This window comes from Tamandua tetradactyla, chromosome X, assembly GCF_023851605.1.
Source record: "Tamandua tetradactyla isolate mTamTet1 chromosome X, mTamTet1.pri, whole genome shotgun sequence".
Classification (NCBI taxonomy): domain Eukaryota; kingdom Metazoa; phylum Chordata; class Mammalia; order Pilosa; family Myrmecophagidae; genus Tamandua; species Tamandua tetradactyla.
In genome coordinates this window covers 28,415,512-28,436,993 of record NC_135353.1, presented here as the reverse complement: position 1 = coordinate 28,436,993, position 21,482 = coordinate 28,415,512, and the positions used below count along the sequence as shown (strand labels likewise).

General features: G+C 37.7%; 1 protein-coding gene across 1 annotated transcript in view; it reads right to left on the bottom strand.

Annotated features, from left to right (window-relative positions):
* The window catches only part of GPC3 (glypican 3), a 584,655-nt gene that overhangs the window by 192,414 nt on the left and 370,759 nt on the right, over positions 1 to 21,482 (bottom strand). The window contains exons 4-5 of the mRNA XM_077144850.1: positions 17,005 to 17,138; positions 1,430 to 1,555 (exon numbers count right to left, since the gene is read on the bottom strand). Of these exons, the coding sequence (XP_077000965.1) occupies positions 1,430 to 1,555; positions 17,005 to 17,138 (260 nt within the window). The remainder of the gene's footprint in view (positions 1 to 1,429; positions 1,556 to 17,004; positions 17,139 to 21,482) is intronic.

Genomic DNA, 21,482 nt, shown 5'->3' with positions numbered 1-21,482 from the left:
GATAAGCAATTCACTCAAGACTATATAGGAAGTGGCACAACTGAGATACAAACCCAAATTAATCTGGCTCCAAAGTCTTTCTCCACCCATTACATTACATCACTAATTAATTCTATTTAGCATCATAATTAGTTATCCCATGTCCCGGTGTTGGATCCAATTAGAATGTAATTTCCCCAAAGCAGGTAATTTGCCTGTCTTGTTCACCTCTGCATACCTAGCGTTAGCTTGATGCCTAGTGTGTAGTAATGCAAAACAGATTTTTTTTTTTTAACATGGGCAGGCACTGGGAATCGAACCCGGGTCCTCTGGCATGGCAGGCGAACATTGTTGCCTGCTGAGCCACTGTGGCCCGCCCAAAACAGATTTTTGAAGGCATGAATTAATAAGTAAATTGATAAGGAAACCACCCCCCGCACATAGATTGTCAGAGCTGGATTGACCCTCATCCAATCCTATCATCTTTTAGTTGAGGAAGCCAAGGCCCAGTGAGGTTAAGTCACTTGCACCAGGTCAAGCAATTATTAGTGAAAGATTTATAAGTTGAATTCAGGTCTCCTCTATATTCTCTTCTACACCCAAATACCACTAGTACAAACATTTTTAAAAGAATGATCAAATCCATGTGGTTTCCTAAGCACGCTACTCTGCTGATTTAATTTCTGAATTACAAACTATTCTCAACACATGCAAATCAATGGAGGTAGGAATACCATTATGCCACTAGAATGAAACTCCAGGAAGACACAGAATTTTGTCTGTTTTGTTCATGTCAACATGTCTGGCACTTTGAGGTTGCTAAGTAAATATTTGCTGAGTAAATGAATAGATACTATCTTCTTTCCAGTGTTAAGTAAATTCTTCACAGATGACTCTATGGCATAGTGTATACCAGAAAATATTTAAATGATCAAACTTTTTAGTAAAATTGACAAATGAAATGTACTCTTTCCTTCTCCTTTCCTCCATCTTCACCTGTAATAAATTGTGAAAAATCAGGGTATTTATTTCATAGGATTGTTGTAAGGAGAAAAAGAATTAATACACAGCACAGTGCCAATTACATACTTAACTCTCAAAAAATGGTAGTATTAGTATGATTATGCTTTCTTTCAAATAAGGGCCCACATAAGACAGAAGTTGATGAAGATAAAGACAAAAAAATTGTCTTATGCTTTATACTTTTTATACAACAATATTAAATGTTGCTTAACACATAGATCTCTATGTACTTCAGAGCCTGCAAATTCTATGAGGGCTATAAGTTACAGACAGCATCTGACACATTACACAAGCTCATGGGTATGTTTTTCCTAGAACATTTCTTGAGAAAATAAATGCAGGCAGAGAGAAGACATAAATAACTCGATGTGAATCTGTGATAGCTATACCTCAAATATTGCTATATTTAAATTTCAAAAAATATCACCTCTCCACAAGTTCTTGTCCATTCCAGCAAAGGGTGTCATTTTCGGCCACAGGACTATGGCTGCAAATGTAGCCAGGCAGAGCACTATAGAAGCTGATGAAAGATTTCAACTTCTGAATTAGTTCCCTGAAAGACAAACAAAACATCTGCATTAAGAGGCAAGTAAGCCCAGGATGAAAAAAAGTTTAATTTCCTTATCAGCATGACAGAAAGGCTCTGCCAGGCTGATTAGAGCCATAAATGATTTTAAAGACATTTTTTTGCTACAAAGCCACAATTTAGTTTAGTTTTTTTTTAAATCAATAAAATTATATTAGACAAAGAGCTCCCTGCTGTACAGGTGCTGTTCCTATCAGAAGGATGATTTCATTCTAACGTCCATTTTCTAACATTTTCAGCTTCCATTTTGGGTTCCGATTCTGTTACTTACATTCTCAAAGGTGCTGATTACAAGGAACTCTGGAGCACTACGTATCTTTCGGTTTTTGAGTGTATTTGAATGCATTGATTGCAATTTACAATGCTATTACCCTAGAGATGGCCCCTTTCCATACAGGCTCTGGCTAATGGTTTGCAGATCAGATTCACAAAGTACTCAGTACACCCTAAGTTCTATGGGATTCTCTTAGCAATATAGTCAGAGAAACTCACATATGCTAAGGGGAGAAGGCTTCTTTGCTCTTTGTCTGTATATTATAATTGCTGGGAGGCTGGGGTAGGTAGAAGGAATCTTAGTGTTTTTTATTACTGATTCGCTTTGGATTTTATGCTATGTATGATGTGTGCATGTGTCTGTATGTGTATGTGTTTGTGAGAGAGAGAGAGAGAAAGCATGCATAGTATGTATGCAAATGCGAAAACACACATAGATACAAGCAAAATTTCTTGCCTATTTCATTATGGATATACATGCACACATAAAATAGGCCATCATAGACTGGAGAAAAGCATTTATGTGTACAAAGAAACATTAAAATAGCTACGTAGTAGATGTCCTATAGTACACCAACAAAAATAAAACAATGCACTTTATTTTCTAAAGCAATGCTCCTGGTAGAAAGAAAGTTAAAGTTTTCTTCATATCCAAGTCTACCCTAAGTCTCTATGAAGTTTTTGGAGACTCTGGCCAGAGAATTTGCTGGCAATGGAGAAGTTATTCAATACTGTCTCCAGGCTAAGAATGGCCTGGCTGATAGTTAAGGCATCTGGAGGAGCCAGACGTCTGAATCTTATTTGGATGCTGCTGCTGGGTGTGCTAGGCCCAGAAATGCCTTCTGGAAGTTGTTCTCAGATCTGGCCCAAAGAGGAAAACCAGCCAAAATGATTCTCTTGTACTTAATGCTGTTTTCCATTTCATTACAATAAAATCATTCATTTCAACTAATGATTTAAGAGATAGAGATCCATAGAGAGATGTTGCAACACTCAGCACATCTTCACAAATGCTTGGGTCACAGCAAAGCCTAATCAGGGTTAAGGACAAAACAGCTCAAGCAAGGTAGTGGGACATACCTATCTCCTGATACCCCAACAGGTTCTTTCTGCTATGCCTATACCCATTCGCCTGGCCTACTCCTGGTGGCTGAGCACCTTCAATCTCCAAAGGAAAAATGCTCGAAACAGAGCTTGGAAAATAAAAGTCAACATGATCGTTTTTCACAAAGGAAAAAGATGGGTTCAATTAAGGGTGAATAGGAGAGATGCTCTGTTTTACAAGGTAATAATCCAGTTCCCAAGAGTGGAAACTGAAAGACTAACAACTGAGGCTGAGTAGTTCCTCCCTATCCAGGCTCCATGAAAGAAATGGAGTATGGCCATCAATGTACGGGAAATGATGTTCCCTTCTTTAACGAAAGAGTTTCCCTTAGGCTTCCTGCCACTTCCAAACACTGTCTCACTAACATAGCACATGGCAAGAAAAATTGAACTTACAGCAAAGCCTCTCAATTGGATTGCCCCAGAAGTTAAAAACAATACCCTGAACTTCTCCCAGCCTCTTAACCCTTGCCATTTTCTTGACTGATCATAAAGATCATTGACAAGTTGGAGAAGATGGGGGTGGGGTGGGTCAATCTAAATGGCAAGGGAATGAGGAGCTGCAGAAAACATGATACCTTCCACTTCAGTATGGAAGGGTAGTACCTGGACGGGTCAAGATAAAAGTCTAGGAAAATCACCAAAACACATGAATAAGGTCAGCACTATCTGGGTGATCACATTCTAGAACTCAGGGGTATCTCTGAGACATGAACAAAGCAAATTTGGGGAAGTAAAAGGCCATCCTACTAGTTATAATACTCATTCCTTCAACTGGATATACAGGATGGACATAGAAAAAGACTGGGTTTTAAAACAATGCTTCTGAATTAGTGATTTTGAATTTAGCGCACAGTGCCATTTTGCAACCATGTGATAAAGGTGGTCAGATTCTCAGAAGACTCCCTTAAAACCTGTTATGGGTAATAGCTAAAGCACTGATTTTGGTGTCTGACCCACCTGAATTTCAAATGGTAGCTACTCCCCGACTTATGCAGGTGTGCAAACTTAGAAAAATTCTTAACTTCGCTGAGCCTTAGTTTCCTTATTGGTAAAATGAAGATAATGACAGTACCCATATCACAAGGTTGCTATGATGATGAACTGATGTGCAGGTAAAGCGCTTAGCATAGTATTTAGCACAGCAAAATATCCCCCACAATAAGCTATTACCAATATTACTGTGAGTATGAGTCTATAGATTATATATATTATGTTCCAGATAAATTCATGTACGCAGGACAATTCATTTTTGTAAAAATTCCAAGACATTCCTGTGCAAAAGTAATTAAAATCCTTTGTCTTTTGAGGTAGGTATTAAAAAGTGCAACCGTGTTGTCTACTAACATATTTTTCTACTGCTATTCTTTTTCAAGGATGGGCTACTGGGCTGGGTAAACCATGGGACTAACCTGGTATAAAAGTCTGAATGGCCTTTTGTAAGAAGGACTGAAAAGAAAAATTTATTTCAGTAACGTATATACAACCTAAAGTTTCCCCTTTCAACCCCATTCACATATAATTCAGCACTGTTAGTTACATTCACAATGTTGTACTACCATCACCACCATCCATTATTAAAACTTTACAATCAACAGAAATGGAAATTCTGTATAATTTAAGCATGAACTCCCCATTCCCTACCACCATCCCAGTCCCGGCTCACTTATATTCTAGACTCTGACTTCTTGAATTTGCTAATTCTAATTATTTCGTACCAGTGAGAACATTCAAAATTCTTTTGTATCTAGCTCATTTCACTCAAAATGATGTCCTCAAGGTTCGTCTATGTTGTAGTATGTATCAGAACTGCATCCTCTTTTAATGCTGAATAGTATTCCATTACATGGATATACTATATTTTGTTTATTTATTAATTGGTTGAAGGACACTTGTGTTGCATCTATCTTTTGGTCATTGTGAATACTGCCACTATGAACATAGGGGTACAAGTATCCACTGGAGTCCCTGCTTTCAATTATTTTGGGTATATACCTAGTAGTGGGGTTGCTGGGTCATGTGTTAGTTCTAGATCTAGCTTTCTGAGGAACTGCTGAACTGTCCTCCACAGTGGCTGCACTATTTTACATCCTACCAGTAATGAATGAGTGCTCCTATTTCTCCACATTCTCTCCAACACCAGTAAGTTCTGGTTTTTTTTAAATAGTCATTTTAGTGGGCATGGAATGGTACCTTGTTGTGGTATAGACTTGCATTTCCCTAATAGCTAATGATATTGAACATATTATCATGCCTTTTAGCTATTTGTATATCCTCTTTGGAGAAATGTGTATTTAAGTCTTTTGCTATTTTTAAGTTAAGTTGCTGGGTTTTTTAATCGTTGAGTTGTAGCATTTCTTCATATATTTTGAATATTAAACCCTTATCGAATATGTAGTTTCCACATATTTTCTCCTATTGAGTAGGCTGTCTTTTCACTTTCATGATAAATTCCTTTAATACACAAACATTTTTAATTTTGAAGAGGCCCCATTTACCTATTTTTTCTTTTGTTGTTCTTGCTTTGGGTATAAAGTCTAAGAAACAATTGCCTAACACAAAATCCTTAAGATGATTCTGTTTTCTTTTAGGAGTATTATAGTCCTGGTTCTTATATTTAGGTCTTTGAACCATTTGTTTTTTTTACATGGGCAGGCCACGGGAATCGAACCCAGGTTTCTGGCATGGCCAGTGAGAACTCTACCTGGTGAGCCACTATGGCCTGCCCCCATTTTGAGTTAATTATTATATATGGTGTGAGATAGAGTTCCTCCTTCATTCTTTTGCATGTGTATGTCCAGCATCATATGTTGAAGAGACTATTCTTCCCCAACTGAGTGATTTTGGTAGCCTTGTCAAAAATCAATTGGATTTTTGGGTGGGCCATGGTGGCTCAGCAGGTAGAGTTCTCGCCTGCCATGCCAGGGACCCGGGTTTGATTCCCAGTGCCTGCCGATGTGAAAAAAAAATCAATTGGATTTTTGACAAGGATGTATTTCTGAACTCTCAAATCGACTTCATTCTATATATCTATTCTTGTGCAAGTGTAATGTTGTTTTAAACACTGTAGCTTTTTAATATGTTTTAAAGTCCAAGGATGTGAGTCCTCCAAGTTTGTTCTTCTTTTTCAAGATGAAATTGACTATTCAGGGCCCCTTTCTCTTCCAAATAAATTTGATGATTGGATTTTCCATTTCTACAAAGTATGCTGGTGGAATTTTGATTGGGATTGTGTTGAATCTGTAAATCATTTTGGGTAGAACTTACATCTTAACAGTGTTTATTCTTCCAATCCACGAGCATGATATGCTGTTTCATTTATTTGGATCTTCTCTGACTTCTTTTAGCAAAGTTTGGTAGTTTTCTGTGTATAAATCCTTTACATCCTTGGTTAAATTTACTCCTAGGTATTTGATTATTTTATTTTCTATTTTAAATGGATGTTTTTCTCTATTTCCTTCTCAGCTTACTCATTACTAGTGTATAGAAACAATACTGATTTTTGCGTGTTGATCTTGTACCCCACCACTTTGCTGAATTCACTTATTAGTTCTAGTAAGTGTTGTACATTTTCTTTTGTTTGTGTTTCTCTATATAGGATCATGTTATCCGCAAATAGTGACAGTTTTTCTTCTTATTTTCAAATTTGGATGCCTTTTATTTCTTTTCTTTTTTTTTTTTTTGCCTAATTGCTCTGGCTAGAACTTCCAGTACAATTTTGAATGACAATGGTGACAGTGGGCATCCTTGTCTTGTTCCAGATTTTAGAAGAAAAGCTTTCAGTCTTTTACCATCGAGTGTGATGTTAGATACCTTCACAGGGATTTGTGTCTAAGAATTTAAGCATCAGATCTGAAAGGTCAATATGAAGTCAAGTTCTACAAGTTAGATTAGTCCGCAGGGAAATTAAATCAAAATCATGATAAGATACCACTTCACAACCACTAGGATGGCCATAGTAAAAAAAAATACAGAAAATAACCAGTGCTGGTGAGGATTTGGAGAAATTGGAATGCTTGTGCATTGTCAATGGGAATGTAAAATGGTGCAACCAATGTGGAGAACCATTGGGAAGTTCCTCAATAAGCTAAACATAGAAATTCCCCTCCTCAGTAAGCTAAACATAGATATTCCTAGGAATTGAAAGGAGGGACTTGAACAGATGTATGTGAATATTGAGAACAGCATTATTCACAATAGCCAAAAGGTGAAAACAATCCACATGTCCATCAACTGATGAATGGAAAAACAAAATATGGTATATCCACACAATGGAATATTATTCAGCCATAAAAAGGAATGAATTTCTGAAACATTCTACAACATGGATGATCCTTGGAAATATTACAAAGTGAAAGGAGGCAGGCACAAAAGATCGCATGCTATATGCTTCTACATATATGAAATGTCTAGAATAGGACACATCTGTAGAGAAAGTAAATAGATTAGTGGTTGCTTAGGGCTGGGGAGATAAGGATTAGATGAAGATAGATAAAGGGTACAGGGTTTCTTTTTGAGGTAATGAAAATGTTCTAAATTGATGGTGGTGAAATTGGCACATGTTTGTGACTACACTAAAAACCACTGAATTGTACCCTATAAGTGGATGAACAGTATGATATGTGAATTATATCTCAATAAAGATTTTACTGATAAAAAGGTAGAACATGTGTGAGAAGTATGTAGAGAAGAGGTGAGTAGTATGTCTTAGAAAAAGAGAGGCTTGTCTCTCGTGGGGAGGGATGGCCCTTGGAACAATGAAGTGGACAGTAGGGAGAACTGGTAAAGAGACAGGGTCTTGGATTGGATGGACACGAAATAAGCACAGTGGGGCTTGGGGGCGAGAAGATAAATTTCTAAGAGATGCAGCTTGAGAACTGGAAAACTCGAGTAAATAGTGGTTTAAAATCTATTTATTCCTGCATCTTTTAAAAACTGTATTGTGGTGAAATTAATATAACATAATAGTTACCATTTTAACCATTTTTTATGCACAATTCAATGACATTAATTTTCACACCATTGTGCAACCATCACCACTATCTATTTCCAAAACTTTTTATATCACCCCCAAAAGAAACTCTATGCCTATTAAGCAATACTCCTAATTCCCTCTTTGTCTCCAGTCCCTGCTAACTTATAACCTATTTTTTGTCACTATGATTTTGCTTATTCTAGATATTTTTTATAAGTGGACTCATACAATATTTTTCCTTTTTGTGTTTAGCTTCTTTACCTTATCATTATGCCTTCAAGATTCAACCATATTGTATCATATATCAGAACTGCATTCTTTTTAAGGACTGAATAATATTCCATTGTATGGATATACCACATTTTGTTTATCCATTCATCTGTTGATGGACACTTAGGTTCTTTCCATCTTTTGGCTGTTGTGAATAATGCTCCATTGGTGTCAAATGTCTGCATGAATCCCTGTTTTCAATTATTTGGGCAAACACCTAGAAGTAGAATTACTGGGTCATTTGGTAACTCTATTTTTAACTTATTGAGGAATTGCCAAGCTGTTTTCCATAGCAGTCGCACCATTTTACATTTCCACCAGCAACATATGAGGGTTCCAATTTTTGCAGATCCTCGCCAATACCTCTGTTTTCCATTTTTAATGAGTAAATATATTTTATCCTGGGCTGAAATAATTTATTGAATTTGGTATGGAAAAAGATTTTTAAAAGATTCTGCAATGTATAACACATATAAAGAAAGTTTACTTAGTACAGAAGTTAGTTCATGTAACATAAATCGTACAAAACTATGTAAAGAACAAAGAGGCTGTAGATTTAATAATGGGGTAATCAAAATCTATCACTTTTACAGAAACTTTGGCTTCTAACTGGAAAAAATTAGTGGTATCTCATTGTGGTTTTGATTTTCATTTCCCTAATGACTAATGATGTTGAGCATTTTTGTATGTTTCATATGTTTATTGGCCATTTGTATATCATTTTTGAGAAATATCTATTCAAATACTTTGCCCATGTTTTAAAAAATTGGGTTGTTTGTCTTTTTGTTGCATTGCAGGAGTTCTTTATATATTCTGGATATTAAAACCTTATGAGTTACATGATTTATAAACATTTGCTTCTATCTGTAGGTTTTTATCCATCTTTTAAAATAAAGGCTGTTGGTTTTCTTTCCTATTGTAAAAGAAATATGTGCTTATTTGGGAGAATTTAGAAACTACAGAAAGGTAGAAGGAAAAAAAATAAGCCATTCAGAGTCCTACCAGCCAGAGATAATCACTGTTAATATTTGGTTACATTTCCTTCTAGACTTTACTCGCAAGTTAAGTTTTATGTTTATTTCTTTAAAATCTGTTTCTTCTTGATAGGCTTGTTAACTGAGTTCTTGTTTATTTTCAACATATATTATCCCCACTAGAACCCACCTAGAACCCAAAGTGGATGTGATTAGCGCAGAGGCTCTATATAATGAAATTCATGCCAGTTTTCTTCACTGATTCCCAGGCCCAGTGGAAGGAGGCAGTACCCACCCTTCAGAGAACAAAGACTAGTATCCCAGCCCAGCCAGCCAACTGGCGAATATTTCTGCATCCCAAAGGACAATTTTACAGTTTCGGTCATTCATTTGGCAAACCTTCGAAAACCTGTGGGAAAATAAACCTTGATTTCCAAAAGAAATTTTGATTCTGGAAAGGAAAAACAAACATACTATTTCTCAGGTGAAGGAAACAACAAAATTTTTTTTTCAAAACTGTTGGAGAGTTAATGAACTTTTCAAAGTATAGAAACAACAGGTGATAATGTCATCTGACACCACAACCTGGGCAAGCAGCAGAGGGTAACAGGAGTATTTTTACCTCCTGCTGAGCCTACTGGACTCTCTCATCTCTCCTATTCTCTTTGTCTCTTCCCATCGGTCCTTCCTAAGCATGTTCTGGTATGGAAGTTGAGGGCATTTTATTTTTACCTTTCCTTAAAGAAAGCATTATGTCCGCTGCTTATAATTTTATAAGGAAGTGAGTTAAATATTTCTATTCCTTTCTTAAAGGATAGTCACCTGAAACTAAATTAAGTGACATATTAATTTTCCATGTAAGACTTGGTCCAGATTTACTTTCTTTCTGCCAGTAGCCCATGACAGACAAGAAAAGAATTCCTGCCCCTGAATTAAGGCAGCCTGCTCAGCTGAATTGTCTCTAGAAAAAAAAGGATAAAATGTTTGGACAATTAGTTGCCTGGATGGAAAAAACAATTTGATTGAAGGGAATTTTCTTTGATTCCACTTCCATTTAATTCTAATATATAACTTCCAAGCATATCATTTGATATAAAAATAATAGTGCCCACAGCTTTCACTTAGGACAAATCCAACACTAGCTTACAGCAGTCTGCCCAGCATAGAGTCTCTTCGTAGAGATTTCCATTAGATGTGTTAAGTGTGGACTAAAGGATAGGGCCCCTTTGCATGCACCGGCCATTTTGAAATATTGAGGCTGTGTGTACATTATCTTCCCTGGAGGGATCTCACTGTCCTTGGAAGAGCTCCCTTTCTTTGGTTGTGGGGGAAGGATTTTGCCTTTGCTTTCTTGCAATGATTTGCTTGGGCAGGCATCAAAGCAGCACTAAGTGGAAACCACTTACAAGTAAAAACAGCCTTTCATCCCAGACTGCAGATCCTGAGCTTTTTTCTTGATTATTAAGGTCCCATTTTTTTCCTTAATGTAAAGTAATATGAGTTCATTATTTTCTTTTTCTAAAAAAATTGAAAGTACAGAAAACTACACAACAAAATCTAAACATAAGTAAAACTAAAATCACTATAATTTGATCATGATGAAAGATCATGCCTAATTCTGTGGGAGAGTACCTTTCATAGTCTGACCCCAAACTACAACTTTCTACCATTCCGGAGATTAGTTCATGTTTCTTCTCATACTATTTCCTTTGCCTGGAATGCCCTCCTTTCCCTCCTCCATCTGTTAAACTTCTATTTCTACTTAGCCCAACTACGAAAGTCACCTTCTCCAGGAAGCTTTCCTTGTTTCTCCCAGGAGAGCTAACACCCCCATCTGTGATGCTGCCACCTCTTTCTACATAAAACTCGGTGTTGGAAGCCACCCTCCGTGTATGAAAATTTTTATTTTTATGTCTGTCTCTCTGGCTAGGCCGGGAAATTCTTTTATTTATCATGGTGTCCTCAGAGTCTAACCCTTACACAATGCCTAGCAGATAGCTGGTGTCAACAAATACTGAAAGTAGAGTCTGAATGACTTATATCAGACCCGAAACTCACCGGTTCACTCAGGACATATTTTGTTGTTTTGTTCCGAGTAGAAGGTACCACTGAGCTGACAAAGCTGCCTAGACAAACCAGAGCAGCAGTTTGTGAGGGATTGGGAATAAGCACTGATTTTGGACAAAGGAGCTGTGATCAGTTTTTGTTCTTTTCTTTCTAGGGGATTTACTAGTGTCACCTAATCCATTGCCTTTTTAGCCCAAGTCAGATGGAAAGGGGAGGGGGAGGGAAGGAGGAGGAGGGCCAGAATACATAGATGTCATTTCACAGGGGTGGAGGGCTGAGTGACTTTTTCATAGGTTAGCAGACAGGCCAGAACCCTGGTATATAAATGGAGGATGGACTATTCTACTGTAGATCTTGGGTTCAGAAAAGCGAAAGTTATTGTACGAGTGTTCTACCAAACTTTGCAAATGACAAGTAAAACAGTACCATAGGGTGCATGGGTGGTTCAGTGGTAGACTGTTCGCCTTCCATGGGGGAGACCTGGGTTTGAGTCCCCACCCATGCACGTCGCCCCCCTAAAAAAAAATCAGTACCATAAAGGGAAGTGGTGAAAGAGCCATTCAGGAGGGCAAAGGAAGGAGAGGTCGACACCTGATCTGGGCTGAAAATAGCTGGAAGGGCTGTGAAGATCTCATTTATTCTGTTCTGACTGTTTTGCTTATGCATCTTGTCTCATCCTCACTGTATTAAATCTGATGACAGGTATTTTCAATATTTATCCCTAAAAGGAACTCTGGGCCCCATACATAGATCACCTATTGAGTATTAAATTGCCTTTACATTGAACTAAGCTATTTCTAAGATTGGTTGTGTGTTGCAAACTACCCAGTTGGGGGCAGACAAAACAAACAGATGACTTCTGAATGCAACCAAAGGAATCCTGCATTTCTTTGTGTGTTGTTATTTCAATAAGGCAAACAGCTTTTCAACTCATAATCAGATTCAGACAGCTTGCTCACAACCTCCCCGACTGAATGCTTCAATAGGGTTCCTCTCTAATGATCATATTTTTAACCACAGAGGACAGACCTAGGGCATGGGGAGGGGATGAGGCTAGAGGCACAAATATTTTTCTGGACAGTGTAAAACCTCTGCAGAACATACTGAGAAATGTGTAGACATACGAACATACTGCCAAAACAAACCTTACTAATAACATCAGAGTGCAGGGGGGCAGTGCATTTGGCAAGAGATCATCTTAATCCCCACTTCTCCCTAAAATGGTTTACAGTGTCTTAAATGAAATCAAACATTCTCCTGATGTTTTCTTTTCTTATTCAGTCACAGCATTCAAGATAGAAAGGCTCTATCTCAGACTTAGCCTTGGCTTACAAAAAAGATGAGAAACAACATAGGGTGGGCTCCGTTCCCAACACCCAAAGGACGCCCACCAGACTACCCACTCACTCAAGCCAATTTTTCTTACTATCTTTTCTTTGCGGGGTGGGGTTAGCTACAAATTCAAACATAAATCTAACAAAGTGCCAAATCCAGGTGCCTAACCAAGGATCCATTTATCAATTTGTTCTTTTCCTGGAAGAACCAGCAACCATAGTCCTCAGTGGTAAGGCAACAGGGAATAGGTCCAACAGGACCTAAGATGGCAGCCATGGCAAGCAAGGCCTTGATAAACCTCCTACTTATTCATAAATGTGTCTAGGTTGTTGGCAGGCTAATCTCCCACTTCGAAGAAATATTAGCTGTGGCATTTGTTTTATATTATTTTGGGGCTGGTGGAGTAGGATGGGAATCCCATAGGCTTCCCGTTAAAATGGGGATGGTGTGTTTACTTTGAAAATGTCCCCCACATGGATATGTTACAAATGTACATACCACTTCCTCTAGGAAGCTTTACTATGGAGGTTTTCTTTCTCTTTAGACTACCCTTATATTATGGATATTCTTTTGATTTATCCACATACAAAAGTGTTTTGGAATTATTTGTATTCAAGTCTTTCTCCCCGTTAGATTGAGCTTGAAAGCAGAGATTGTGCCTTTGTATTCTCAATGCCCAGGATACAGGCTGACACATAATAAGTGCTTAATGAATTTCTGCTAAATTTAATAAAGGAGTGCCATTATGAACATTATTCCTGTCAATCAACTATGCAAGGGGTTTCCACTAACGACCAATGATTCAGATGGACTTAGGTTAATTCTGTAGGTGGTTCAGGCAAAGAACAAAAGCAATAGAGAAGAATGAACAAAGGACAGGCAGGGGCTGGAGCGAGTCTTGAAAACAGACCAGCTTTCTCTTCCCAGAAAAGCAAAATTTGTCCAAAGAACTCTTATGCTACAGGGAAATGGTTCTCAAATATTGTGATGCTAGGACCCCTGTGGTGGTTTTTAGTAGACTTAGTGACTTGTTTCTAACAAGTCAAATACGGTAGAACTGAGAGTGTGTCACTTCTGAGACTAGATAATAAAAGGCACAGCAGGCTTCTTCTTGTTCTTTTCCTTGGAGAAGCCAGCTGGCATGCCATTAGGACGCTCAAGAAACCCCAAGAAGAAGTCTACATGGTGAAGAACTGAGGCCTTTTCCCAACAAACAGCACTAACTTGGCTAAACGTGTGAGCAAGCCACCTTGGAGGTGGATTGTCCAACCCAAGTCAACCTTTTAGATGGCTGCAGCCCTAATCGGTATCTTGACTGCAATTTCACTAGAGACTCTGAGAACCATCACCTGATTAAGCCACACTGGACTACCTGACACACAGAAACTATGAGAAAATAAGTGGTGTTTTTTTTTAACTATGGATGATTTTATTTTTTATGCTTTTCTGTATTATCTAAACATAACTGAGTATTATTTTATTTTTAAAAGCAATCTTAAGATATCTTTGCCTACCACAGCTTAATTGAACACCATAAGTACATGGCACCTTGAGTAGGGCATGAGATTTGTCCAGAGTGATGTCTAAATAAATCCTAGAAGAATTTGAACAGTGAATAAAAAAGTATTTACAAAATCCCCTTGGGGGAATGGAGAGAAAGGGGGAAATTAAACTTCCTCAAGTGGGGAATTCTTCATATTCTCACAAGCAGTGGGGACAATGAAAGCAATAGGCTGAGCCCCCAATCTTGGGGTTTGTTCATATGAAACTTAAGCCCGCAAAGGATAAGCTAAGCCTATTTAAAATTAGGCCTAAGAGTCGCCCCTAAGAGAACCTCTTCTGTGTTCAGATGTGGCCTCTCTCTCTCAGCCAACACGACAAGCAAACTCACTGCCCTCCCCCTCTCTACGTGGGACATGACTCCCAGGGGAGTGGATCTTCCTGGCAACGTGGGACAGAAATCCTAGAATGAGCTGGGACTCAGCATCAGGGGATTGAGAAAACCTTCTCGACCGAAAGGGGGAAGAGAGAAATTAGACAAAATTAAGTGTCAATGGCTGAGAGATTCCAGAGTCGAGAGGTTATCCTGGAGGTTATTCTTACGCATTAAATACATATCACCTTTTTAGTTAAGGTGTAACAGAGAGGTTGGAGGGAACTGCCTGAAAATGTAGAGCTGTGTTCCAGTAGCCATGTTTTTTGAAGATGATTGTATAATGATATTGCTTTTGCAATGTGACTGTGTGATTCTGAAAACCTTGTGTCTGATGCTTCTTTTATCTACCTTATGGGCAGATGAGTAAAACATAGGGATTGGGAATAAATAAATAATAGGGGAAACAAATGTCAAAATAAATTTAATAGATTGAAATGCTAGTGATCAATGAATAGGAGGGGTAAGGGGTATGGTATGTATGAATTTTTTTTTCCATTTTCTTTTATTTCTTTTTCTGAATTGATACAAATGTTCAAAGAGATGATCATGATGATGAATATACAACTATGTGATAAAAAAAGAATGTTCATATTGTATGTTGATTGGTTTTATTAATAAAAATTTTTAAAAATTACAAAAAAAGATATATCTGCCCACTGTACAATCTACCCAAAGTATACAATCTGTGGCTCCATGATATTCACAGAGTTGTGAGTACATTACCGCAATCAATTTTAGAATATTTTCACTTCTCCAAAAAGAAAAAACCCACACCTTATTATCACTTAGCTAGCATTGATGTGGTACCTTTGTTACAACAATGAAAGACTATTAAATATTACTGTTAACTATAGTCCATAGTTTACATTAAGTGTATTTTTCCAATATACCACCCTATAGTTAACACTCTGTAATAGTGATGTACATTTTGTATATTATTTTTAATTGAAAAACACTGTTTATAAAAACATGTTTACAAAGTTTTAGATGGTGGGAAATTCCTTATGATGTAATGTTAAGTGAAAATAAAAGTATGCAAAATTAGACGCATGACATGGTCTCAATTCTAAATACAATGCATAGGAAATAGACTGGAAAACCAGAAATGGTGTTGGTTTAAGTCAATATATTTTAGGGTAATTTGTTCTTAAGCAATAAATAACTAATTCAAAGCCTTTAATGTTCTTAAAAATTATTGACGGCCCCAAAGAGCTTTTGTTTATATGGGTTCTATCTATCAATATTTACCATCTTAGAAATTAAATCTCAAAAATTTAAAGGGTTTATTAATTAATTTTAAAATAACAGTAATAAATATACCCATTAAATATTAAAATATTTTAATGAAAAAATTAGTCATAAAAGTGGCATTGTTTTATATTTCTGCAAAATATCTTTGCTGTCTGGCTTCATAGGAGATAGCAAGAGTCTCTTATCTGCTACTGGACTTTATCTGTTGCAATATGTTGTTTAGCTGGCATATAATAAAGAAACTCTGGCTTTGCACAGATACACAGTTAGAAAATGGGGGACCTCACAGAACCCCCTGAAAGAATGTCTGGGATGTCCTCAAATCATACTTTGAAACTGCTGGTATAGGGAAGCTAGAAATCTTATTAGATTGGAAGATAACAAAAGAGAAGAAAAGGGGTTTTCTCCAGGAGACTCTTCCAACCTGCATGACTTGCCTTCTACCATTCTAAACTTGTAACATATAAGACTACAAATTACCATTTTTGAAGTCTTGGTATTAAATTGATATGAATGGAATATTTTAGCTCTAATATGAGAGGTCTGATTTAATCTGTTAATTTTCTATTTGTAAGCCAGTATCTCACAATCCAATCAGGAAGTAGAGCTCATTTCTAGTAGCTCTCAGGGATGGCGATTCTCCTAGAGTTGCATTGGGTCTCCCATCCAAATTCCACCCCTTATGTGTAATGAAAATATTAGAACAGGGAGGGAAGGAGCCTGAAAGGGAGCATGGGGGACTGAAGGGAATAAGAAACAAACCTGCAATTTAGTCCCTTTACTGTTGTCTTAAGAAATAGGAACCCAAGCCTTCATTTTCTCACTTTAAAAACAATGTGTAGTGTGTGTGTGTGTGTGTGTGTGCATATGCATATATGGGAGTGTGTCCTACCACCTTCGACTATTAATAATGGGAAGAGCCACAATCCAAATCTTGGGATTGCCAGATCAGATTGTGAGTAGAAAATGTGTCATTAACCTATAAAAATGGTGAATAGGGAAATCCATTTCACCTTGTGTTGCTGTGCTAGATATTTACATATGGTATGAGTGGTTTGGATATAATAAAATGTATTTTTTATTTTTAACACTGACAGATGACAGAATTTAATTAATTATTCTACTCAGAAGAACCAAATAACATGCATATAAAGAGCTTCGCTCCAACGGTTTTTTACCTTAAAACACAATTGCTAATTGTACTTTAAGAGGGAAAAAAACATTCTCTCACCGTCTTCGGCTGGATAAGGTTTCTTCATGTTCTACATGAGCAACTTTTAATACTTTCTTGTCAATAAACAGATCTTCAGGATAATAAGCGGATCTATATTGGCGTTGTTGAGAATGGGCACATAACTTGCCAATCTGAAAAAAATAAATTCAATATAATTATATGATAGTTTCACAGATATGGTAGTAGAAACAAATTCTGAAGCGCACTTCAATTTCCTTCCCAATTTCTCTTTAAAGAGCAGAACGAAGCTATCGCTGGAGTCAAAAAAAGTGATAAGCTTTTAAGGCAAAGAAACATGAGTGGAAAGAGGAAGGCTGAAGACTGAGGGTAGGAGATGGGGCCCCAGTTTGAGCATAGTCTATTCAGCGATTTTGCAAGGTGAAAGATGCTTTTTCCAATAGTGAAGTGCACATTTGAGAGGAACTTCTACACAGGCCTCATGCCATTGATGCCTTTCAATGGCACTTGGCGTTTTTAAGTACAAAGAAATTCACAAAAAGGAACTGCAAAGTTTCGGAAGAACTGTTGCAAGAGATGGGGATGTGAGAGGTATGTGGAGGAGTCTTTTAATAGATGAGCAACCTCCCATGCACAGAGCACTCCCTATTGTTATGAAGATTTTGTTATAGGGCCTGTGCTAAGGTAGTCTGAAAAATGTCAGTGTAATTTCTCATCTGGCTTTCCTAAAAATGCCCAAGGGATGAAGGCAAGTCAACCAACCAAAAGCCAGAGTCCTCAGCTATGAATAACATCATTGAATAAGCCCCAGACTGAGAGCATTAAAGAATACAGGTGCTCAAGAGTCTATCTTTTTGCCTTCTTGCTTGCCTGCCATCATCCCTCCCTCCTTCCCTTCCTCATTCTCTCCTTCCTGTCCTTTCTTCTCTTTTATTCACTCATTCTAAAATATTTATTGGATGCTTCCCTTCTAAAGCTTACCTCTTTTATGCTCATGTAACAATGATTAAAAAATGGCACTGGTTTTCTTGCTTAGCTCCATTCTGACCGATTTCCTTTGCTAAAGTATTTGAACTCAAATGTAAAGGAACAGATAGAAGTGAAGAAGTTCTTGCATGAACAAAAACAAAACTAAAAAACAACAAAAAACTATTTGCAGATTTGCTATTTTTTTTCATTTTCTGACAAATACCCAAATGAACTCCCATATAAAGAAATATTAAAATGAACATTCTTATAGTTCTCCCTGATGCCACACACTATGCTAGATATTATCACCTCCATTTTATAGATGAGGAAACTGAGGCTCCGGGAGGTTAAGTGACTTGCCTAATGCAAATAGGCAGTGGATTCAGAGATTTGAATCCAGGGTTGTATGATTTAGAAGCTTATGCAATATTATCTCCCAGAAATAAATGCTTGATTTCCATTTGCTTACACTCTACCTTTTGGAAAAAAAAGAAGCTCAGTTAGGAGAAACATAGCCAAAGTAGAATATAAACTTGAGGACAAACATTAGAAATACCTGTGAGGACAGGGATTGTGATGTCATCACTTCCAGCTCTGCATGCAACTTGTGTAGCTTTAGGAAGCTTTTCACACAAATTCTTGAGTTAGAAAAATGTCTAGAATCGGCATTAGCATCATCTCTATTTAAGAAAGACAGCATATCCAGTCTGTTGTTCAGACTTTTTATCTTAATGGAAATGAAAGAAAAGCTGCAGACACTTTGAAATATTACGTTTGGGTTTGGAATGTGTGACGTGGAACTTGTCAGACGTCCTTATGTAATGCTATCTGACTTGGGTGAACATGAAAGTTCAAACGAACAATCTGCATTCTCTAAATCTGCCCTAACTAGTAGCAGTCTGGCAGGGTTCTTTGGGCATGTGGGCTGCTGGTGGATCTGGGTGCTCCCAAAGCATATAATGCAGCTACAGGGCACTGAGGGCAGATTGTACATCATCAGTTTATCTCCTCAGACATATACATGCTTACTTTGTTAAACTGCAGGTGAAATTTTATGGAACCAAACCTTGATTTTTGTTCCATACATATCTATTATTCCATGAACATACATCAATCTGAGAGCTTATTTCAGGAGGATCAAAGTGTTCTTAGCACAATCAGAAGCACTGGAAACATTCTCTTGACCTAAACCCGTTCCAAATCCAGCACAGAAATCAAAATCTTTCACACATCTTTCACAGCAACTTGTCAACTTGCAACCCACAGCTGTGAAATCTCCCTCCCCATTGAAAGTTTGTCCTTTGTACCAGTGAACACCAATTGGGTCACAGCAAGATTTTAAAGTTTTGAAGCATTCCCCACCCCCAACAACAACAACCTACTGAAAAAGGGTACAGCGAAGGCAAAAGTAGGAAGATTAAGAACAAATGAAAGGGTGGGCCATGGTGGCTCAGCAGGCAGAGTTCTCACCTGCCATGCCGGAGACCTGGGTTTGATTCCCGGTGCCTGCCCATGCCAAAAACAAAGAACAAATGAGAGCATAGCCAGTCTGCAATCTGACCTTTCCTTCCAAGACACCCAAAGTGGCATTAACAAGCAGACTTTCCAAGGCTCAATGTGGGGTGAGGGGCAGACAGTGGTATCTTGCCAACATCCCCATTCCCCTATCTGAAATGTGCGACCTCTTTATCAGACAGGCTTTATTTTCTTCCACAAATCTACCGTGAACCAAATTCTTCTCGTGTATAAAGCATTTTTTTCAAATGTATACCCCTACTCCACCCCTTTCAGCTCTTCTCCCCACATCTTTCACTTCCACTCAGTGTGGGCTGTAGGTGAGTATCATGAGCTTTTTTTGAGAAGTGGACACTGAAAGAAAATTTACAAAGAGATACCACATTCACATTAAGGAAATCCTTTCAGTTTCACCATGGAGAAGCATCAGGGACTGTGCTGGAAGACTCTTGCTCCCAAGTGGCATCTTAGAAATCCATCTCTGGCCCAGAAATTTTAGGTTTCCTTTCACTGACTAATGTACCTAGTTACGAAGGCCGCTGCTTTTAAATTTGTTAAGTTGGAGAGAATGTATTGGATAGATGAGTGTTCTCTATCAATACGTCTGGAATATTTGACATTTTCACTTTCCATGAACTGCAATTCCTGATGGTGCTTTATTCATGAGCCAGACCTGTGGTAGAGAAGGCAATCAATGGTGTTCTGAAGTGTTATAAGACTTGAAGTGCAAGAAATCAGGGCCTCTGCCCATACTCTGGCCAGCAGGTCATTCTCGTAACCTCAGGGCCATTCTTTGCTAAACAGGGCCCAGAAGCACTGTCTTTGAACATATATGCAGAAAATACATTGCTGGGCCCAACAAGGCATAATGGAGAACCCCCAGGGTGTTTATCAGAAGATTTGGCTTACAACTTCACTTCTCCCTCTCACCCACAAAGTGATTTTGTTTTGACCTGGTCCCACAGCTTCACTCCACGTAATTCCATCCTTGTACAAAGGAGGAAGACATGAAATTTGAAGTGCCATATTTTATTATCTCCCTTGACAAAAAGGGAAAAATTACTTTCCAAGTTGAGTAGGTTGCCATTTTGAAATCATGCAAAGTATTTTGACCTGATGTACCTGCAGCCCTTAATTGACTTGTCAAGAAATGCAGATTCCTCATTGGTCAAATCTAACTTTATTCATCCTTAAGCTCCCAATCACTGCTAGTTCTGGAACTTTCAAATGACAGAAAACTCAGGTTTGATCTTTCACTCCGGATGGACAAGTAGAGAAAGCGAGTTTATATCATAGGCTTCTCAATGACACCAATAACTCACATTTGTAACCTAATACTCTGCTCTGACCTAGGGCTTCCCAAATAATACATCTCTTCTCCATTCTGTCCTATGAGTCCTACAACAACCCTCTGAGGAATACAAAGCAGGTATTATCAATCCAATTTTAGAGATAGGGAAATAGGCTCACAGAGGTTGAAGGACTTATGCAACATTTGTAAATGGTGAAGCTGGAACTTGAACCCTGGTTAAGTCATTCCTCAAGTCTTTGTTTTGATTTTTCTTACATTTTTTTTTATTTTGAAATATTTTCAAACTTACAGGACAATTACAAAATAATATAAGCCCCATAGAGAGGATGCCAACCTACCCCTGTCCGTCCAGATACACAGATCCACCAAATTTTAATATCTTGCCACATTTTATATCTCATTCTATCTATCTATACATCAATCTATCAAGCTATCTATATATCTGTCTACCTATCCATATGTCTATGCACTTATCAATCCATTTTCAGAACACTTGAGTATAGTGTTCTGATATACAGAACACATGATATACATCATGCCCCCTTGAACACTTAATCTTTCCATATACATTTCCTATGAACAAGGATATTCACTTACATAACCACCTTAAGTGCAGTTATCCAGTTCAAGAAATTTAATGTTGATATAAATCTTATGTTCTATATTCTAATTTTTCACATGTCCCAATAATGCCCTGTTGAGCTTTTTCTCCTCCATTCTT